Source organism: Spea bombifrons, chromosome 2, assembly GCF_027358695.1.
Source record: "Spea bombifrons isolate aSpeBom1 chromosome 2, aSpeBom1.2.pri, whole genome shotgun sequence".
Classification (NCBI taxonomy): Eukaryota; Metazoa; Chordata; class Amphibia; order Anura; family Pelobatidae; genus Spea; species Spea bombifrons.
This window is the reverse complement of record NC_071088.1, coordinates 95,077,410-95,100,153: the sequence shown is the minus strand read 5'-3', so window position 1 is coordinate 95,100,153 and position 22,744 is coordinate 95,077,410. Positions and strand designations below refer to the sequence as shown.

The window sequence follows — 22,744 nt, the reverse complement described above, 5'->3', positions numbered from 1 at the left end:
CTGAGAATGAGTGACCTACCTCAGACTCACATATTCAAACAATATGTTCTATTTAAATTTAAATGTTTTAATATGTTTCCTAAGTATCGGACGTATCATACAAATTTAACAAAAGTATTGAAACGTAACGACACATTCTTTGCTATCCTCTTTGGAATACATATTGCAGGAGATTCCAATTGGAAGCATTAAATCATCAAATATCTGGAACTTACAAATGGTCTGTCGAGCAGCTGATATGCATACCATTGTCACACAACAACTGGTTGTGCCTAAAATAATCCTTAATAACCGCAGCTAGGAATCTAGACACATTTGGTTGAGGGAAGCGATCACTTGTAAAACGTAACACCCCTTTTTATCTGCAACTTCATAGAATCAAGCAACCAATCTTACTTTGCTGCCTTGTGAGCACCATTGGAAAGCTATTAACAAGCAAGACTGTGAGAACCGCAGTGCTGCAGAAGCACCAGCAACAGCAGCAGCATCCAAACACCTCTGATCTGAATGAATCAGGCTGCACGCTATAGTTAAATTTTCCTACCCACAATGATGTAGGATTAAAAGCTCTGCATATAAAATATGCTTCACCAGCACGTGCAGCGGCTATGGTTGAAGACACACAGAGGTCTAGCTGTAACTTCAGCAGGCAGGTGAAAATGAATAGAAAAGCTGTTTGGTATCTTTCTTGGAATATAAGCTTCAATAAATAATGCATTCAGGGGTGAACTGGATACCTGATTGTAGGAGCTAAATAATGCACATCTATACACAAGAGTTCTAACAGCAAAGAATGCAGACAACTGTTCCAAGGCTATTGCAGCAGATTAAAGAATGTCTCACTATCATTTCATCAAATGTTGTAAGTACCAATCCACATTTGTTAGTGCTGTTTTTTTTTATTCAAGGGTTTTTTGGGGGGATAGATGTTCTGTGTTAAAGAGGCTGGCACAGCATGATTGCTGACATGGTCTGTGCAGTATACAACTGGCAACATCATACGGTACATGTCATATACTGTGTGTTCTAATGAATGTAGTGAAACATACACAACGTGCCTTGTGCAACGTGCACAACGTGCCTGGCTATAAGGACACACGTATAAATCAGAATTTATTTAATCAGGCTTGTTGTTCAATAAACTAATCTTCCATGTGATTGCAGGGTACGGTTCTGAATTTTAAAATTATAGTGCATGCCAAATATATGTGTGTGTGTGTATATATATATATATATGTATATATATATATATATATATATATATATATATATATATACACATTTCACTAAATCATTCATGTGTATTGAAAAATGAATAAGAGTTAATGAAAATTAATTGCTCGTGTCCATTGAAAATTTGTGAATAATGTGTGGTCTCTTTTGTCTTGAATATTTGGTTTCAAGGTCATTTATTGCATACTGCAATTCGTACATTTTTTTTATAGCAAATACATCTTGATGATTCAAGACTTGTGTTATGTGGCTTTGGGGATCCATAGGTAGAGTTCATTGATCTTCCAGCTAAAACAGTTCTTCCATAATCCTATTATTATGTCAGCTTTCATGTTATTGAGTGTCTTTCAGGCTTAGTTACATAATTTAAATGCATTTTAATCCTGGGTTAAAATAAGACTCATATTTCTCCTTAAATTATACTACTGAACTGTGAATCTGCTAATAAACCATGTCATTACATATGGTTAAATGTTAAATATTGTGAGCTATGCTAGTGTAGAATGGGATTATGTGAATCTGCTTCATTATTTTATATAGATCGTTTTTTTTTTTTGTATTTCATATTTTTGCAGTCGGAAAATAGAAAAAACACAATATTAGCAGATAAGGACCAAACATGTCTGTGCTGCTCATTTTATCGACCAGAGAACATCTTTCCAATTTATGTTTTGGGCTTTCTAAAAAAAAATAGTTCATCTGAGCCACTTCCACTGAAAGACAATGCCATCTAGTTAGCACTCTATAGAAAAGTAATTTGGAGAATGGCATATTGGCTACATTTCACAAGCTCAAATAAAAAGTATGCTATTAAGTATTTAGAATTAGCCTAAATGGTGTAAGAGTATTTATTCGTTATTTATATATCAACCATTTAGTATAACCCTTACAATGATGAAAACTTACCTTTATTGAACTTACCTGGAGAGTTTTTTTTCCAGTAGAGAGATGAGGCTCATTAAAAATCATGTTTATCACTGTTAGCTGAAAATCTTTTTTTCAACCTGTAATACAAGATCATTTTTTAGAAAACATTTAGGAATTTACTAATCATTGACTATGCGTGTGCCTTCTGGTCCTGGGACAAGCAAAGCTAAGTGGCATCTCTGGCCCACCCATTACTAATAAACATACTCACTCTAAACACACGCACTATATTACATGCACACACTTACATTTTCTGGAGCCTATCATCGTCGTTGCTTGCACACTGTGTGCCATTAGCCCTTGTTCTCCTGTCTCTGCAAGTGAACCCAACCAAATTTGGACATGAGATGCATTTTACTGATGTACCTTTCATCTCACTCACCTGCTTTACGTTGAAATCACATGAATAATAAGAATACTTCTTATGGGCACAAGTGGATATGGCAGACTGGATGCGCCTCCATTGATGTCCCACTCTGATCTCACCTACATAAAATCAAAAATGTCACCACCCCTGTGAGGCTGTCAAGGAGCTGTCTGTAGTATTTGTGTTCAGATGTGCCCACAAAGTATTTGTGTGATATTTGTGTTCAAATATACCCACAAGGAGTTTCCTATAGTGTTTATATTTATAGGTGCCTTGGATATAAGTCTGATCCATCTGGGTCCTTATGGGCTTTCATACATCAGTATGTTAAAGCCCCAAACCATTGTTTCTTTTGTGCATCAGTGTATTTAATAAATCCTTTCACCCTAGAACATTCTGGCCTAGGATTACTAGTGTGTCAAATTACTGATCACCACTGCTCAGTGGACCAATTTTGAGGTCTTAAGTTTCCTTTCTGACCGGCACATTTACACATTGGTAGTCTTTGCTTAGCTGGCACAACCTCTGTAGTGTTCCTTGCCCTGTGTTATGTGTTCTACTGCGTGGAACATCGTATAGTCAGTACAGAAGACTCCGCAAGTGGAGGTCTTGTCTAAGGTAGGTGATTGGACCCTTCCCTAGGTGAGGCCTAGGGAAGCGCCTCACATAACTATACCACTGCTTGGAGATATGCCACACCAATCATACATTACATTTAAAGAATGCCAGTAGATTCTGTAGCACTATTACAACAAGTGAAGAGTAAATATTAACAATAACATAAAAACTGACAATATTTAATATAACATTAAGACCCAACTGGTGCAGAAGAAAGAGAGTTTCTATTTTGTTACAATAATAATGGGCTGTGACCTCGAAAGCATTGTTTTGTCACACTTTGCTTTGAAGATACACTTCCTTTACTTCTAATAACTTGTGTTCTGGTTTAGTGAATAACAGATTACCTTTTCTGGTGGAGCTTTACCCAATGCGTTATTATCCCAACTAACTCATATTCAACAAAGACAAAAATACTGAAAAGGCTTTTTGACAGAATTGACAAAAAAGTGAATTATACATGAATGAGTCATCGTCAATCAAGCATGTTTCTGAGCATTCATTGAAATTTGGTAAATCATCATTATTGTAGGACATTCTGAATATGCAATCAAGTGTTAAGAAAAAAAATATATATTTAGAATTTTGTTGATTCGAGCACGCATTTGGCAAAATCTATTTTTTTTTTGGTAATAAAGCCCCTGAGAATACTTTTCAGGGTTATCTGAAGAGTGATGTTTTATTGTAGAGGAGAGCAATTATATTTCATGATTTATATTCAAGTCATGACAAAACACTTCTGAACAGAAGTGCTGAGCACTGGTTTTATCACACATCTGTCTCTTGTCATGAGCTAGAATCGTGCTGTCATTTTTTTTTAATTTACAAGTGTTGACAAATCTTGTAATAATCTTGTCGTGCATGATTTACATAGTTATATTTTGATAGAAAGTGGTGTTATCAGCAGGTAAAAATGGCACTTTATTTTATCGAAATGTACATAATTTCACAAATGTAAAACAGAATTGCTATGATACTATTACATAACAAGAACCGATTGGGTATTTTTTAAATTGCAACAAAATCCCTCTTGATTAGGGTATAGCATAATACACATAGAATATTCTGTCCCCAGTGATAAATATAATGCACATTTAATTTAACTTTCCCCCGACGATTTGGTGTTTGACTATTATGGCAATTATAAACACACAAGTGTTATATTAGTATAATGCATTTTTTTAATGACAAGACTCCTAATTGAAAGTTGCTAGCTAGAGATCATAAACATGAAAGAATGGTCATATCATTAGAAAATGTCAAGAACCCCTCAAAATAATGTTCCCTGTTAACAAGTCTTCTACATTATCCACTGATAAAGTTAAGGTTAACTGTAAAAGTAGAGAAAGAGGTTCTTTACAGTAAGAGCAATACAAATTTCTAATTTACTACCCACAGACATTTTTATTTTTATCAAAAAGTATTGTGACAGTGTAAACCCCAGGGAGATGCTTATTTTGGCATTTGGGTACAGGTGCTATCCAGAATGTAAATATGGGTCCCTGAGGTGGAGCAATTAGAGAGCAGGGTGGGCCAATGCTCCGTTCCCCCATTCTGTGGAAGTTCCATGCCGGGTTTTCCAGGAGGCTAGAAGTCTGCAGGATCCGGTCCGGGATTCCTATGGGGGCCAGCATCAGGCACAGGTGCTGGGGATTAAAAACCCCTGGTGCCTGATACTCAAGAGAGACTGTTGGGGGAAGAGGAAGTTCCCCTGTGCTCCCAGGGCAAGGAGAGACCCCGAAGAAGACAATCCCTGAGCCAAGTGAGGCAATACCTGCCTGGACCTGTGTGTGCTGTCTGGGGGAGGTTTTCCAGAGCCTGGCGTAGTTGGGTCTGGCTGGGAGGTTGAGGTAGTGGGTGATTAGGCTGGTCAGTCTGGGCCAGCATCGTACAGTTAGAGAGGGCTCCAATTGGGAGCTAGTTTTCTTTTTATGATTTGGGTTTTGGGGTATAAGCAATTAAAAATAAAGCGCTGTTTTGTTACAAGCTGGTGTTCCCGACTCTGATTGCCCTAGAGGACTGTGCTTAGAACCCCTAAATGAGGCATGTATGGCCCTTGTACTACAGGGTTTGTCACAGTATATCCAAGGATATAGGTAATTAGTTAGAAGACTGTTATTAGTTATAGCTTGTTTATCCAGTGAGCAGACTGCTTTTTTGAAGTCAAGAATTATGTTTCCCCTTATTTGGGGCACAATTAGAAGTTATTTGATGTGAATTTTTGAGAGCTTGCAGTCAAGTTGTGTTTCAGTCCCTTGACTTCTATATACACATGAAAAATCTGTAAAGTAATCTGTAAAGTAACAAAACACATGGATTACCTATTAAATTATTTGATCTGACTGCCAAATGGGAGAAAAGGGTTCAATGAGAACATTCCACTGGTTAGTGAATTATCTATAGGTGTCAAAATAGGTGCAAACAAGTGGAAAAATTCACCCTTAAGGCTAATTTTATTTTCTCACACATTAACACACAGTTAAGTCAAATCATCAGATGAAAATGTGAACTCAAAATGCAGAAGCATTTTTGTGTTCTTTAGAATTACAGTATTATATATAGCAATATAGTTTAGCAAACATTGAATACATTTCCTTCCAATAAACCTCTTTTATCTAAAGACCTGGAGGCTGCCATTGTATCAAGTCATGTGATCTTTTGGGTAACTGCTCCAAAAGATCATACTGAGCTGACTGTTCATGACAATGCTGAGGATGTTCTTAGATAACATTATTAGTCAGTGGGTTTTTCTGGGGTCAGCTAGAACAGACACATGACTGGTATGAGGCTCATTAAAAGGTCTTTGTATACCGATTTGTACGAATTTTAAAGACATTTGCCTTCATTAATATGTATGAATGTCCAGAAAAAAAGGAGGGATCCCAATGAAACAAATAAAAACAAAGCACAGTGCTCTGAATTTTGCATTTTGCTGCTTTTTTGCTCCATAAGAACAGCCTCTCCACTATTCCCCCAAGAGGGAGAGAGGGTGTGCATGTAGGCTCCGCACTTTTGGAAGTGCTCCAGGAGTCCTGGTTAACGGAGCTGATACCAGGGAGAAGTGGAAGAAGAAAGACAGAAAAGCAAGAATAGGCAAGAAGAGAAGCAGAACTTCAGAAAAGGAGATGGGGACACGGAAGCAGTCGGTGGAGAAGGTTGGGAGACCGTGAGAGAGAGAGAGTGTGGGACAGTAAATGAGGATGAGTGATAATAAAGTTTGTTTCCAAATGGAAAAAGCCCACTGAATTGCATCCAAACCACAAGGGCAGAAAATGAAACTTAGATTGTCCAAAAATAAATAGACCAAAAACGTAAGAAAAATTAATCTGAATCATTTTAGTCCATTTCCACAAGTCTACTTTAAAAACAAATTATCCACAAACTAGGGTAGTTTCCAAACAGACAAATATGCTTTTGAAAACACATTTTATTGTGTCAAAAACAAATTAGTGGGAGTTTTTTATTAACTCCTTCAGACCTGGGGGACCAAAGCATATTTTGTCATTTTCACCATATGTTGGTTAAACCATGGTTCCCCTTTTCCATATTTGATGAACCTGCACAAATTATACATTATTATAAATTATAAGTAGGGCCTTATGTCGATAAACAGCCTGATATAGCAGCAGAGGGATTCCTAATCTGTACATTCCTAATGGGCTTCTTGTCACAAGTTTTATGGATATACAGGTATAGGGGACTCAACGGGTTAATTAAGAACTTAACACTTTCTTTTATTGAACTGTATAAACGCAAATATGAATATATATATATATATATATATATATATTTATAATCGAGCGTATAATATGTATGTTTATATAACTTTGGCAATCTTTTCAGATTAAATTATATATAAGAAAATAATGTATACTGACACGTAATACTGGTACAAAATCATCATTACTGAGCTGAAATAATTGGCAACTTTTCTTGAAAGCCCTATTTTGCATAATTACTTTGCCACATTTAAAAAGCAATTACTCTCTTTAAAAGCATATGTACAGTAAAAAAAAAAAAAAAAAAGGACAAGTGCCCTTTGGTTTCTGAGCTAAAAGGCTGCACTTAATGTTTGTCAGTAATATACCACAAAGACATCTTCTAATACTGTTAACTATTTTTTTCCTTTTTAAAGAGGCCACAGATCATGGCATTATTCATGCTATCTGCCAAAAAAACTCAATGAAGTTACAACTCAATGCTAGTTGCATTTAGTTGACCATTATATTAAATAAATGTGCCTTAGAAATTAATGTTTGCCTGTCTAGAAGAAGATGTATGGCTTCTACTGCTTCCATAGTCAGCATGACACTTTGGCCTCAATTCAATGACACGTCCAATCCTTAATTGATGTTAATGGTACAGTAAAATGCATGGTTTACAATTCAACTCTTCTACTAAACCCCGAATAGTGATCATGGATTTTAGACTGACCACAATACAAGCTACATACAAATATAAAAACAGGTTCTTCTAAGCGTTTAGATGGGATGCTTATCTAACCTGTGCACATTTTGCACATTTTCCCATGTAAATTTTAGACCATGAAAAACTTAAGACACATCTAAAGAAATTTAACATATTGCATAAAGCTGAAATACCATTCATAGAGAAGGAAAACCACAGTATCCCAGGAACATACGGTATATTTAATTTTATGCAAGGCCTTGTAGTTGAATTAAAGCTCACGTGCCCTCCACCGGAGCAAAATTTAGTAGAAACATTAACCCTCTAGCTATAAATAATTAACAAACAAATAAATAAAAGAACAGGGGTCCCTGAGACGGGGGGGGGTTAAAATGTGTAAAATTACCCTAAGCCTTATTTCATTCCCTTCCTGGTGTGATGGGTGATTCAAAAAAAAAAATGTAATGCCCTTTGGGAAGATCTGTGCCATTCCTGATCACTGGGGTATCTTTCTTGGTAGCAGCAAAGAAAGTGTGATTTAGAGAGTTGTGAATGGAGCTAAAGGATTTAGTTTAAGTGTGACTGGTATGGTTAAAAAAAGAGTTCATCTGACATTCAGTTAACTGCTTCGTTTCTGAAATGTTTCAATAGAAATTTTCTTTGATGCTGAGAGTTAGCATACTATGGGCCACTGTCTGCAGCAACGTATTTACCTTGGGTGCTGCCCTAGACCTGAACCAAGGAAACACAACCAGCCACACACTTTTTTCTGATGCAAGACTTATGTCTTAATCAGTCCTTGATCTTATCTTAGCTTTATGCCTATGAGGTCTTACCTTGGCACTCCATCTGTTAAATCTTGCAGTACCTTGTGCTGCGTCCTATGGATGCTGGACCAAGTGGGAAGATCAGAGATCTCCTTTGTAATCAACTCATTGAGCAGTGCCAAAGTGATGGGGCAGCTCACCCAATAGTTTTTTTTCCTTGTGGTAACAACCTACTCTGTTGTTGATTATTATTTGATCTTATTAGACACACAGTAGTCTAGATTTTATATTAGCTGATTGTCTCTCCATTTTAGCAGTTAGCAATATTTTTGAATTTGTGCCCTGGATGTTGAATTGGTAATTTTTAAGAATTTTTTTAGCAAAAGTATGTATTTTAGACATGTCATTGAATCAAGCGCTTTATTTGTACTGGTCAGTTGACAGATTAGATACTGTTAAATATAATAAAGAATAGGTTGGATTCAGTGTTGGGGATAAATCTATCACAAGTAATTAAGTTTCATCATTTGGCTCAGAATCTGAGAAAACAAAGACAAAGCAGGCGATAAAAGGCCGCAGAGTTGATTGAACACAATGCCAATGTATTTTAAGGGAAACCAACTGCAAAAAAAAATGAAACAGCTTACCGAAATTGTTAGCTTAAACTTGTCTTCTTCTGAGATCTTGATGACTGGATGGAGTGCCTGAGAGTACCAGTAGGAGTAGCACCTTGTTGTGGTCATGGCCTGTTTTATGCAACATTATGCTAACATTTAACCCCTTAAGGACCAATGACGTGCCAGGCACATCACAGAAGAACCGTCACTTAACGACCAATGGCATTAAACAAGCTTAAAAAGCGGTGTTGCTGTAATGCCGATGATGCTGAGTGACAAAATATGACATCATATCCTAGCCGTGAGACAGAGGCTTCACATTCCCAACACAGGACTTTGAGATTAAGAAATGGGGAGGTAGATAGTGAGAAAGGAGAGAGTCCTTCGGATGCAATCTGGATGCCTGGGGTGTGAATCTATGAGATCTATGCCTGTTATGTGGGTCAGTTAATACTGTGCATTTTGCACTTGATCACACTTTGTTTATACCACAACAATTTAATTTATTGATCTGTGATGAATCAGTGTTCATTTTCTTAATTATGCATTGTGATAGGCCATCCTTTTGTAGTTTCTTCTGCATTCAAGGTGTAGTTGGTTCTTTCATATATTTAAATTGGACTTTCATAATGTATAATTATGGAACCTACAACTACTTGGTGTAAAAATTAGGGAAGCTTGTACAATGCCCCAGCTCATATAATTAAAAAGTGATATTAATATAATGATGAGATATTGGGAGTTACATTGTACCACTGTCAATATCTGGCTCAGTATATATTGATGGGAGTTATTCTGTACCACCCTCAGTGTCAAAATGTGAATAAGTCACTGGGTTTAGGGAAATGTGTTTTATTATTATTTTTGTAACTCTCTGCATTTCTATCATCATGAACTCCCTTGTTATTTATCTATTTTCTTCAAAATCCTGTAAAAATATACTGGGGGTCACAATTTTTGTTCTTGCAAATGGAGCTAGCTAAGGCTTTGCCCCTCTGTCTGTGACTTCTTTTAAGTCTGACCACCGGATGTTACTGACACATACTAATGATATTCCATACTCGGTCAAGCAGCCCTTTTCAGTAATGCTGAATCATAGGTTGCTACTAAAACCCTAGAGTCCAAACATTCTTACTCTGAACCTATGATTATACAGTATATTTTAATACCGTATTTTCCGGCGTATAATACGACTGGGCGTATAAGACAACCCCCAACTTTCCCAGTTAAAATATAGAGTTTGGGCTGTACTCACCGTATACCCCTCTACCCAGTATACAACAACCAGCCAATCACGGCAAGCAATGTACCTTACCGGTCATTGGCTGGTTGTTGTATACAAAGCCTGTTTGGATTGGGTGGGTCAGCTCTCCCTAACATATGCCTGTCCACACACACATGTATAGACATACACTGCCCTCACACACCCTTTCCTTTACACACATATACACGTACACACCAGCTTACAAATACACATATACACATACACTTCCCTTACACACACCTGTCCAGGCCCGGACTGGCCATCGGGCGGCCCAGGGCTGGATTGACGTAGGGGCTGATGGAGGTGCAGCTCCAGGCCTTTACCTTAAAATAGGCTCAGTCAGGACCGGACTGACTGGGCCTATGCGGCCGCATTAACGCAGGGCATAAGGGGCACCTGCCCCTTAAGCCCGCAGCAACTGCGACCGGGTCCACCACTCTAGGGGGCCGGGCAGCCCTCACCAGGGCCAGCCTTAGGGGTGTGCGGCCGCACAAGGCTTAAGTTAAAACATCGGGGTATGGCAGTATTTTAAAATAATTGTATTCCTATGACTGTCATGAATCCCTAAGAAGAAGTTCTACATTTGTAGTTTGATTAATGTGTTCCAAAGCTTCAACCGGCAATTTTATGTACTCAAGCAAAATTGGTTTCCTGAATGTTTTGTTGGCTGGGAAGATGAGATATGTTATAGTTAATGAAACTTTGATAAATACCTATACCAATCTTAAATTTTATACTATACAAATGTGTGGCCTCCAATAAAATATTTATTTTGTTCCTAAAATGAATCAGTAATAAATGCAGTGACTTATGACCTAGATAGAGAACTGGTTAATGTCTTGTAGCTTCCATGGGCATTAGAATTTAGGGAACCATTTCATATAATATCTATCTGTCCTATTCAAAAAGTTTTTGTTCTATGTACAGTATCTTTAATACATTTCCTCTACCACTATTAAAATTCTATAACATATGTGACTTGGGCCCGCTGCGAGCCATGTGTATTAAAATAATATGAGGAGGGCTAAAACCAGTACTGCTGAGACACAGCTGGAATTTAATGAAGGATACTGGGGCCACACCACTTTTAGTGCCACACTACTATACTTCCTACATCATTACTTTACGTACTATTTTAAAGCTAATGACTTGTCCCGTGGGGCAGGAATATTGTTTCTTTCACACACACTTTGGGGAATTGACATCATAGGCAATGCCAAGGTGAAGGCCAGAGCCCTATGTTGGCTTTAAAATTTTCAGCAAAAATGTTTCCTATTTTGTTCTTAAGAGAGGAAGGAGACAGAAAAAAGACATGAAAGACAAGTGAAAGGAGAGATGAAACAATATAAAATAAGAGATAAAAAGTGAAAGAAGATGAAAGAGAAAGACGAGAAGAGAGAAAGAAAAGGAGTGAAAAAGAGAAGAGGAGATAAGAGAAGAGATGGAAGAGAGGCAGAAAAGAGGCTAGAGAAGATACAGTATATATATATATATATATATATATATATATATATATACATATATTCAAAATATATACACATACAGGTACATGTGAAAGATCCAGAAGGGCATAGCGGATGACAACAAAGGTTCCAGTGCAGTTCCACCTTTGGTGTGGCCCAGTAGTTACTTTGTTCCTGATCTAACTTATAGGACATTCACAAGTTTATATTTATTTCAAATACACAAACTGTGAGATTTTACCTCTTAGAGATTACTAGAGAGTCATACTGTTACATATATAAGAAATTGTGTCATAGCAAAGTAACTGGTCGAGGTGTGAAAACACAGAGTGATGTACACTAAAACATTTAATTGTCTTTATTATAATTATTACTACAATGCAACTTACACTATGAATAATTTAGGATAATTAATTATATTCCGTATATGCAGGACTGTGAATCGGTTAAGCAAAGAAATATTCTAATAGATTTAATAGACTTTGTGTTTTCTAGATTTGTGGTTTAATTTATTGCTTGGACCATAAGCAAGTTCCTAATGTTTCTATCAAGGGCAAGGACCATTTTTTTGAGATATGTGGATGTGAATTTGCAAATAAATCAAATGATAGCATTTATACCCAACAGTGACACTAATAAATTCTAATTTGGTGACAAATCTTTGACGTATTTATGTCATTTTGTAGTCCTCAGAATACTTTATTTCTAAATACTGTATAATCCTGACACGGAGCAAATCCATCACTGATAAACAGTAGTTGGCAAATTGTTATCTACATTAAATCTCTCCCCCAGCAGGGGCATTTTTCTTTATCTGCTTTTCTGTGTTATTTCTTAAAAGCTCAGATGTCCCTACTTATACAAATTTCATTACAGCAATAAAAGGTAAATAAGCATAATAAAATAGCATGCATGTAATCACGTACATATATCACAATATAATAACAGATCCTTCTATGAAGCTGTAGGACTGTAATGTTGGCATTGCGACAGAATGCTTTTATTACAGCAGAGGGAATCTGCACATTTGGAGGTAAATTATATGGTGATTGGATAGTAGATTTTGTTCATGCAATGTTAATTTATTGAAAGTACATGTTATTTGCAGTAGCAAGTCCTCTATATCATAAATACAACTTGCTGCTTTTATCTTCTCACATAGGGCACGACTGTGTCTTTTATATATTGTTTAAGCATCATAATTTTACACCGATAAATTCTCTTTTAAAAGGTACATAGCCAGCAATTAAAAAGTTTCGGTTGTGAATCAGGCATTTACAAACTGTTTTATGCTGGTTGATTCCCAGTATAAAGCAGAATGACCCATCTCAATGCATTCACCTTGAACGTGATCCTGAAAGTATTATCTTATAATGATATATTATGTTTTAAACTTACACCTTGTAACTAGGTTCTCACTTTAATAATGGTTTTCACGTTTTAAGGCACCTGTTTGTTAAGGATTTCATTCTAAAACACTATTATTTTCTTTTTCATGGCGGATACAATAATAATATACAGAAGCAACATTTTTCAAACTTATTTAAAAAATGAAAAATAAAAAACTTTGTTGTTCTTCTCCCTCTCTCGTTTAAGGCTGTTTCCAGCTTTGTAATGTTTTTCGATCACATGACATGGAAATTGACCAGTGTTTGCTGGAGTCCCTTCCTTTGGGCCAACGCCAGCGACTGGTGAAGCGTATGCGCTGCGATCAGATCAAGGCATACTACGATCGCGAGAAAGCTTTGCAGAAGCAGGATGCATACAAAAAAAGGAGCAGGCAAAGAAAACACCATAAAGTCAATTTTCAGCTTTCCGACAGGATACAAGATGCAATCATCCACCATGATGACAAAGAAGGTAAGACTCTTTATCTGAATGTAGGGTGCAGCTAGGTAAATCTGAGTGAATGATGGATGTACATTAATTGAGTTAATTACCTCTGAAAGCTGGCTAACTTAGATTGATTATTGTCCTACTAAACACATTTTCTGACGTAATTATTTTTGAAATTTTGATATTTATTGAAAACCATTTTGGCAATTATAATGAAAACAGAAAACAAAGCCCCTTTTTTTGCTTCGTTGTCAGGTGAATGTATAATATTGTATAACATTGCAATATGTCGTGTTTACTTTCCAAGGGGAAGTCCCATAGAAACATTCATATTTTTCTCCGGGCCTTAAATACGGTATAGAAAAAAGTAGGTTAGTATTGACAAAAGCCAGGCTTATCTAATTATTTCTTCCAAACAGGCACATCAAAAAATAAAATCCAAAGCCAAACAAAATTGTTGCTCTTCTGAGCACTAACCATGGAGAAATCCTAATCCTTACTGTAGTTGGAGGGCTTGTCTGTCGATATTGGCAAAGTATTCAGGCACAGCTCGGAACAGAGACAATTTTGACAGCTCTTCCCTGTATGTTTCTGACAAAGGGGTCCCCGAACTAGGTCTTGCACCTTTGAACTTTGTCCTCTCGGACAGCCTGCAGCAGACCTGTGTGATTTCTTCTGCCTCGTTCAAGAGCATAAATAACTGTCCTCCCCTATTAATTAGTAGGTGCTGGAGAGCAGTGATATATCCTGACCTGGGCCAACTTGGGCTGCATGTCCAGTAGGGGAGTAAATTATCTGCTGTAAAATCAGGGGGCAGATTTCCTCAGTGTATTGCTGCCCAATGGGCCTTTTTCAGAGGAGATCTCTGATCTCTCCATCTGGCACATTTAAACTATAGAGGCTGTGCCGAGTCGGTGAGTAAAATTAGAGCGTGTTGGAACTCCTGGACTCACTGCTGCTGGTAAGCAAAATTAGTGTTTGTTGGAAAGATAACTTGAAAGCATTTTCCTGGTATTAGAATGTATTATTAATTAGGGTAGCCTGCAGGATGTCTGATAACATTTCACAGATGTTGTTTGGCCCCCATCCAATCCTTATGTTTGCCTTTATTTCTTTCCTTTGCATACATTTCATTGCCATCCTTAAAATCGTCAGAGAGCAAAGAACTAGCTTGGGGTGGATAGACTATCCCAAGATTGGGGAGAAGGGTGCAGGAAGGCATTATCCACCACATTGAAGTAGCATAGTAAATCATATCATGCATAAATTATCAGTATATTAACAAATGTTAGGTTATTGTCATAATATTAACAAGTTATTAAACAACAGGGATGATATTCATTTAAGGCACTTTTAAGATGTGTTGGCATTAGGGCTTTTAAAATATACTGTAGTGGTCGAAAGAGACCCCATACCCTTTGGTTTCAGTATATACCTTGTGGCACATTCTGACTTGGCAGAGCGATCATAGCTGGAAGGGGTAGATGTACATCTCTGTGCTGCCTGTATGATGGGAAGCCAGTAGCATTATATGGTAATAAAATTCGTCTACTCCTGGTTTTCACATAACAGATACAAAAAATAAAATCAGATTTATTAATTTCTAAGACGTATGTATAAACTGATTACAATTCTTATAAATACTGCGTACCGTAATTCTGCATATAGGTATATTTGGAGAGAAGAATTGTGTGGATCATTATACTTGTGGAGAAAGATTATTGCTTACCTGTCAGCGTAAATCTTATGAATGATCATTCAGGTGATGCTATTTAGTGTGATCATATACACACTGTATTGCAGATTATATTTGTCAATTGTAGCCTTGAATTTCCCTTGGAAGCTATATTTTTGATTTATAGTTCATACATTTGTTTCCAGGACATTTGGAGAGGTGGCACAGATGAAATGTGATGAAACATAGAGTATAAACTGGAAACAACCAAGAAGATCTAAGTTGTGTTCTTGCAGAAGAAAACACAGCGTTGGCATAGATGTGGCAAATGTTTAGAATATTTGGCCAGGATGCTTCAAATAAACTATTATTTAGTGACTGAATTTGTTAATGCCAATTTTCTTCATGGGGTGGGGGTTTAGTCAGAGCTGATCTAGCTAAATTATAACAACGCAAAAGCATTAGGAATTATAGCATGTTCAGCATCTATTGTGAAACATTTTTTTGAAATGTTACATACATATCAAGGTTAAACATAGCCATGCAAGGTTAGAATCTTTGTTAATTGTTCAGTGGAGGATAATTTATAATGAGCAGGTAACCAGGGTGAGTAGCTTGTGATTTGCTTGGGGTTACTGATAGGGCTTTGCCAGTTGTTTCAATTATTGTGCACAAAATAAAAATAAAAAAACTGGTACTAAACATTATATGTCTCCATATAGGAACTGTGTATGCCAAAACCTAAAATTTTTGATACTTTTTGGAAATAAAAATATTATTAGTTGTCGATTATTGATATGATCACTTAATGGTACAAAGCACAGGTCTTGATTGTACGTATTTTGACTTTGTTATGTGAAGCATGAAGTTTAAAGTGCAGAGTGTATCATAATAATACACACCAACGAAGTAACCCTTGTTTTTGTTGATTTGTAGTATTACAGTTACTTAAAGATGGAGTTGATCCTCATACACTTGTGAATTCTGGGGGCTGCCTGCTACATCTGGTAGGTACTCTCCAGAGCAAATACTGCTTTAATGCAATTGAATGAATTTGTGCCCTTTTCTTTAAACAATGAACTAGTGTTATACTTTCCTGGTCATTGTCTTAAAGAAATGGCCTTAAAGCTGCCTGATCTAAATACCGTCATAAGGGATATAGAGAGTTATATAGGAGTTTGGACTGTCATTTTTTAGAACGGTATCTCACGCTTAAGATAACATCATAATACTGATTTGAACAGAATGACAAAATGGTTTGGATTTTGTTTTTAGCTGAGCAGACATTGCCTGATCCAAAATGTTGTTCAGGAAATAGAGATTAATATTTGATTTAGCAGACTTAATTACAAAAGTGTTTTCTAATGATCAATTAGTCTTTTAAACTCAAAGTTTTATTATCGAATACAATGTGCCATTGAAATGCAGGAGTGATGGTTGCTCATAAAAGACCTTGGGGCAGATCACTCTATTCAGCCACTCTAAGAGTGAATGTACACAGCTCTAAAAGTCACTATTTAGATAATGCAGATAGGTAAAGCCAAAGTCTTCTTGCCTTGAGGATCATCTAACCAAGGATCAGCCCTAGACCAATCTATGTTAGTTTAGTGGACTGCAGTGAGAAAATAACTTTTAAATCAGTTACACAGATATTCTTTATCCTTGACCATTCCCTGCATCTTTTTCAGTGTGCACGATACGACAATGTTTTTGCTGCGGAAATATTAATTGACAGAGGAGTAAATGTAAACCACCAAGATGAAGAACATTGGACACCAATGCATGTAGCTTGTGCTTGTGACAATCCAGATATTGTCCTTCTCCTTCTTCTCGTAAGTATCAAATTATTTGTTACAAAATCAAATTGAAAATATTTCTCAATGTTATAATGAAGACATGGATACATCTGTTTTCAGAAATAGACTATGGCTGAGAGATGCAGATACATGAAGTAGATACATATACAGTATTTTGATGTGTAAGAGGTGCCAGGAACATATAGGGAAAAGAAAAAGTGTTGGTGCGCTAAGCTAGTCTCAGGCTCAAATAATACAAATGTGTAATAAGAGGCCTACCAAACAGGTGTAAGCATGCTGCAAGAAACAGTGTATTGGCTGTACAATGTATACAAGAAACAAAAACTGTCTGCGCTTCTCACCCTAATAAAGTTGGCAACAAATATATAAACAATATAAATGAGAGGTTTTGGTTATATGAATTGGCCAAAGCATAATTAAGCTCACCCGCCACGTCAAGGCACACTCTCAATAGGGTGAGATCCTACTCTCACCTCCTACATAGTGGGCACACAAAGCAGTTTATACTGCTACCAAAACCTTATTAATGTGTTGGGGAGGTGCAATTAAACCTCCTCCCCATTAACCCCCATTAACCCCTGGACAGCAAGCCTGAGACTAGCTTAGCGCACCGACACTTTTTCTTTTCCCTGTTTGCACATATTTGAGGTTGTTGGCTCCTCATCAGTCTGGTTGCAGCTTGCTGTCCAGGGGTTAATAGGGAGGAGGTTTAATTGCACCTCCCCCAACACATTAATAAGGTTTTGGTAGCAGTATAAACTGCTTTGTGTGCCCACTATGTAGGAGGTGAGAGTAGGTTCTCACCCTATTGAGAGTGTGCCTTGACGTGGCGGGTGAGCTTAATTATGCTTTGGCCAATTCATATAACCAAAACCTCTCATTTATATTATGTTTATATATTTGTTGCCAACTTTATTAGGGTAAGAAGCGCAGAAAGTTTTTGTTTCTTGTGCCAGGAACATATGTTTCTAACTATGAGACCGAACTCTTAGATGGTGTTTCTGGAATGCTACTATGTTAAACAAATGATCCAATAAGAGTAAAAGTATTCAAATATTGCCCATGTATCAAAGGTGCTCTTATTAGACAGAGTATGTCACTGTAAGATATCAGGGTGTGCATGTGTTAGTGTATGGTGTATATGAAAGAGTACATGGTGTTAGCAGGTGTATGTGTGCATTGTAAAGAATAGATAGATGAGGACCCCTTGGGGCAGAATAGGATGATGGCTGCAAGTAGCTGTCAAAGCCAAAATGCTGGAGATAGAGAGCATAGTCAAACATAGCCAGGTCAGAACCAGTAGTACATGACCAAGGCAAATCAGCAGACAGGAGATGGGATCAAGGCAAGCGAGGTCAAAACTGTACCGTATTTGCTCGATTATAAGACGAGGTTTTTTCCAGAGCAAATGCTCTGAAAAATACCCCTCGTCTTATAATCGGGGTCGTCTTCTAATCAGACCCCAAAAAAATGGCTGGGGCCATGCTGCTTACCGGTCGCGAGCAGCGTCTCTTCCGTTAGAAGCAGGAGGACAGGAAGCTTGTAGCTTCCTCACAGAACTCTATCTCCCCCTCCCTCCTCTGGGGGCGGGGCCAGAGAAGTTGCTGGTACAGCCGGTCCCCTGCAGAAGTCTTCGAGTGAGAGATCTGCAGTTCAGGTAAGGGGGTGGGGGAGGGTTTTTGGGTAAGTATGTGTGATTAATGTGTGAAGTATGTGTGATTAATGGAATGAATGAGTATTTAAATGTTTGTGAATGTGTGTTTGTGTGTGATAGCATGGATGTGTAAGGGGGGTGGGGGTTGTAGCATGGCATAGGGAGGCTGTAATCCCACTACTATCATCCCCAGGTTCCAGCATGTACTGGCTGCCTTGGCTTGATAGGAGTGTGATTGCTGTTAGCAGCAATCAAACTCCTATCAAGCCAAGGCAGCCAGTACATGCTGGGTTAAAAGGCATATCATGGGGCTGAGTGGCATATAGGGGGTTAAAATGCATTTCTGGACCTCCAGAAATGCATTTTAACCCCCTATATGCCACTCAGCCCCATGATATGCATATATACCTCCAGAAATGCATTTTAACCCCCTATATGCCACTCAGCCCCATGATATGCCTTTTAACCCCCTATATGCCAGAGTGGCATATAGGGGTATAAGGCATATCATGGGGCAGAGTGGCAAATAGGGGGGGTATAAAGCATTTCTGGGGGCAGAGTGGCATAACTGGGGGGGGCAGGTTGGCAAATAAAAGGAAATTTAAAAAATATATTTACATGAATTAATATTTACTGGTAAAACTTTTTTTCCTATAGGGTCGTCTTATATTCAGGCTTTTTGTTTTTTTCCTAAATTAATATTTTGATTTTGGGGGGTCGTCTTATAATCGGGGTCGTCTTATAATCGAGCAAATACGGTAATTAAAATTACCAAAATAACACAGGGATGCTATAGCAATGTTGCACCAACCAAGGGTGACGTACAAACGCAGGTCCTTGGTTAATATAGTCCATAAAGGCTGAAATTAAGGGGTCATTCTAGAGCATATGACGTCATATGCATGCACCTGGTTTGTCTCGTGGGTGTACGAGCAGACGTGCAGTGTGCATTACAGGGGGTGGAGAAGAAATACTGCACCTATGTGCCACCAACTCAAGGCTCCCCCTGCCATGTAGTAAAAGTACCCTAACTGATATTGTTAAAATGAAAAAGCACGCATGGTTAGTATGGTTAACTTTCTCCTCTATCTTTCCAAGAACCTAGAATCCACAGTAGCCAAATTCTGTTGTCTTGTTAATATCATCTGTCATCAATTGGTTCTGTGTGCTTTGTACAACAAGTGAGTCTATTTAAAATGCATAAAAGCTGTGATTCCTGAAATATGTAATATTTTAGTAATTAGTACATTAAAATGCAGGAAATAAATTCCAAAAATAGTAGAAGTGAGGGTTTTTTCAGGTACACAATATCATCAAAGTTGTTTTTTTTGGTCTTACATTTGATTTGCTTGTGGGGCAGGTCAGTTTGGGATTTATTCATTATGAAGTTCAGGTAGCAGTTCAGGTAGCAGAGAAAATAGGATGAATATTTTTTAAGAAAGCAAACACAAAAACCTTTCTTGTACCAATAAATCTTTCTGTTTAGAAAATTGCTCCTTTTCCCGCATGGTTGTTCTTTCTTCCTATTGTTCCTACGTTTAATTATGTTAATCAATTTCCCAATTATAATTTGTTTGCCGACTGATTCACAGACTAAATTGCTAGAGGTCTGCAAGCTTCTTGTTTGACATACAATGTTAGTAACAATATTGTACATCGGCGCAGGATAGAAAAATACAAATCCTGAAGAATTGTGGCACAATTAAAATGTATTTGAAAACAAATATTGAATCAAAATTGGATTCTGGTGTGGAGTTTGTTTAACGGATGTCTTTGAGTTTGTGTGCTAGCAAACGTGTGTGAGTACGAATGTGTATGTGTAAGTGGTATGAGATGACGTGTGTGTTAGTAAATTCGTACAAGTATGTGTAAGCATGTGTATGTGTTAGCCCCAGTCTGTACATATATGTGCCAATGTGTATGTTGGGGGGGGCAAGAGGCTGATGGGGCCACTTGGCTTTACTTACTCCGGGCCAGAAGGTGTCAGCCCTCCCCTGCCCCCAAATGCATTTCAAATACTTTCAAATATTGGCTATAAAACAACACACTGTAGATGTCAAGTTGCATTTTTTTAGGAAAATGGTCTATGTATTACTTATTTAGGATGAAAGGATTAAAACATGAAGTGATTATTTAATTCTGCAGTAGCGGCGTACCAGACTGCGACATGACTTGAGAGATATCTTTATCATTGTCAAGCCTCTGTGGAATGTGTTTATGTGTTTGGAATTGGTTCTCTCCTCTCTTAACCCAAAGCATTTTTCCCAGTGAGTGCACATCTGATATCAGTAATTGCATAGCCCCAAGGCCACGCTTCTTCATACAGTGTAGCTAATGGGTAGCATTGGATGCCGAATGTTAATGTGGGCTGCTGGCAATGTTTGCTGTAAACTTTTGTAAAAGTTGAAATAGAAACAAAAGGCAAGTCATCCTGAAAGTCATTGACTTGTGAAGTTATTACCAGCTCTAAATTGTATAAAATTATATAATAAAAGCTGCCACTCTTTCATGGGCATAATTTACAGAATTTAAAATAAACAGTAATGTAATGGCAATCTGATCTGTTCATTTGTAAGGTCAAGAATGTGCAATCTAACCTGTAAAGTAACAATTAATATTTCTCTCTCTTTGTATATTTTAATGCAATTTGTAATTTATTCAAATTAGTAGAAACGGAAAAAAAATCAATGACGTATTAAGACGTTGATAAGAACATTGTTACAGGGCCCTTCAATACAGAATTTATATGCTTTTCGGTTTTATTATTATTTACTTCAACATTCAAGGTGGGAAATTGAACCTTTTTATACAAAATTAACATTGGCACTTCAGCAGATCTGATCCCTGCCTATATTACAGGCATTGATCACTGGAACCATGAGATCAGCTGCTAGTTTAGTTAGTTAGTTAAAGAAAAAATGTCGGTGCGCTAAGCTAGTCACAGGCTCAAATAATACAAATGTGTAATACGAGGCCTACCAAACAGGTGTAAGCATGCTGCAAGAAACAGAGGTTGTTGGCTCCTCATCAGTCTGGTTGCAGCTTGCTGTCCAGGGGTTAATAGGGAGGAGGTTTAATTGCACCTCCCCCAACACATTAATAAGGTTTTGGTAGCAGTATAAACTGCTTTGTGTGCCCACTATGTAGGAGGTGAGAGTAGGTTCTCGCCCTATTGAGAGTGTGCCTTGACGTGGCGGGTGAGCTTAATTATGCTTTGGCCAATTCATATAACCAAAACCTCTCATTTATATTATGTTTATATATTTGTTGCCAACTTTATTAGGGTAAGAAGCGCAGACAGTTTTTGTTTTTAGTTAGTTAGTTAGCCAACAAGAGCCATTGTCTGATTGTTTCCAGCATGCAGAAATCGAACATTGTAATGTAACTGTATTTGTAATTGTATAAAAATCTCCTTATATAAATAGTCTAATTAAACCAAATAGGAACCAAATCATCTTTCAGGAGGACATTGTTACATACTATCACATGGTTGTTCTAAACTTCTATCAAACTAAAATCTTTAGTAAACTAACGAATTGGTAGTGCAAATTAAGTTTGGTAACCATGGATTGAGACATTTATTGAGAAATAACCATTTTGATCCGAAACAGCATACGCGGTACATCTAGCATTATTGCAAGTACGTAAAAGACCAATCATTCTTAATAATGCTTTGCCATCGGCAGCAAATTACTTTTTAATCCATTGTAAATATATCTTTGGATAACCAAGATTGTATGTCATTTAATTCACATTACTTAAAAAAAATGCATCTAAAGTGCATATTCTGTAGACATAAAATACAGAAGCTATACAGTCCATCATCATACATTTTCATAACATGCCACATTTTATAACAAGTTTGATTTGGCCTCTTTTGTTAAACAATGCATTGTGCTCACAAATCAGAAAATATAGAAATTTGCATGATTTCAGTGTAGTTAAGCCACTCAAAGAATATATTTTCTGCGCAGAAAGAATTATAATCAGGATCGCAGCCACTTTTGTCCATAGAAAGCACTCTGATGCTAAAAGCCATTTTAAAAGCTGTTGGTCCTCTAAAAATATTTTAGCATGTTAATCAAATAAACCTCGGTAG

At 37.2% G+C, this 22,744-nt stretch overlaps 1 protein-coding gene across 1 annotated transcript in view; it reads left to right on the top strand.

Moving 5' to 3' along the window:
- Nucleotides 1-414: 414 nt before the first annotated feature.
- The window catches only part of MYO16 (myosin XVI), a 104,978-nt gene continuing 82,648 nt past the window's right edge, over nucleotides 415-22,744 (top strand). Inside the window, exons 1-4 of the mRNA XM_053455266.1 lie at nucleotides 415-862; nucleotides 13,260-13,523; nucleotides 16,111-16,181; nucleotides 16,863-17,006. Coding sequence (XP_053311241.1) covers nucleotides 835-862; nucleotides 13,260-13,523; nucleotides 16,111-16,181; nucleotides 16,863-17,006 — 507 coding nt within the window. The 5' untranslated portion in view covers nucleotides 415-834. The remainder of the gene's footprint in view (nucleotides 863-13,259; nucleotides 13,524-16,110; nucleotides 16,182-16,862; nucleotides 17,007-22,744) is intronic.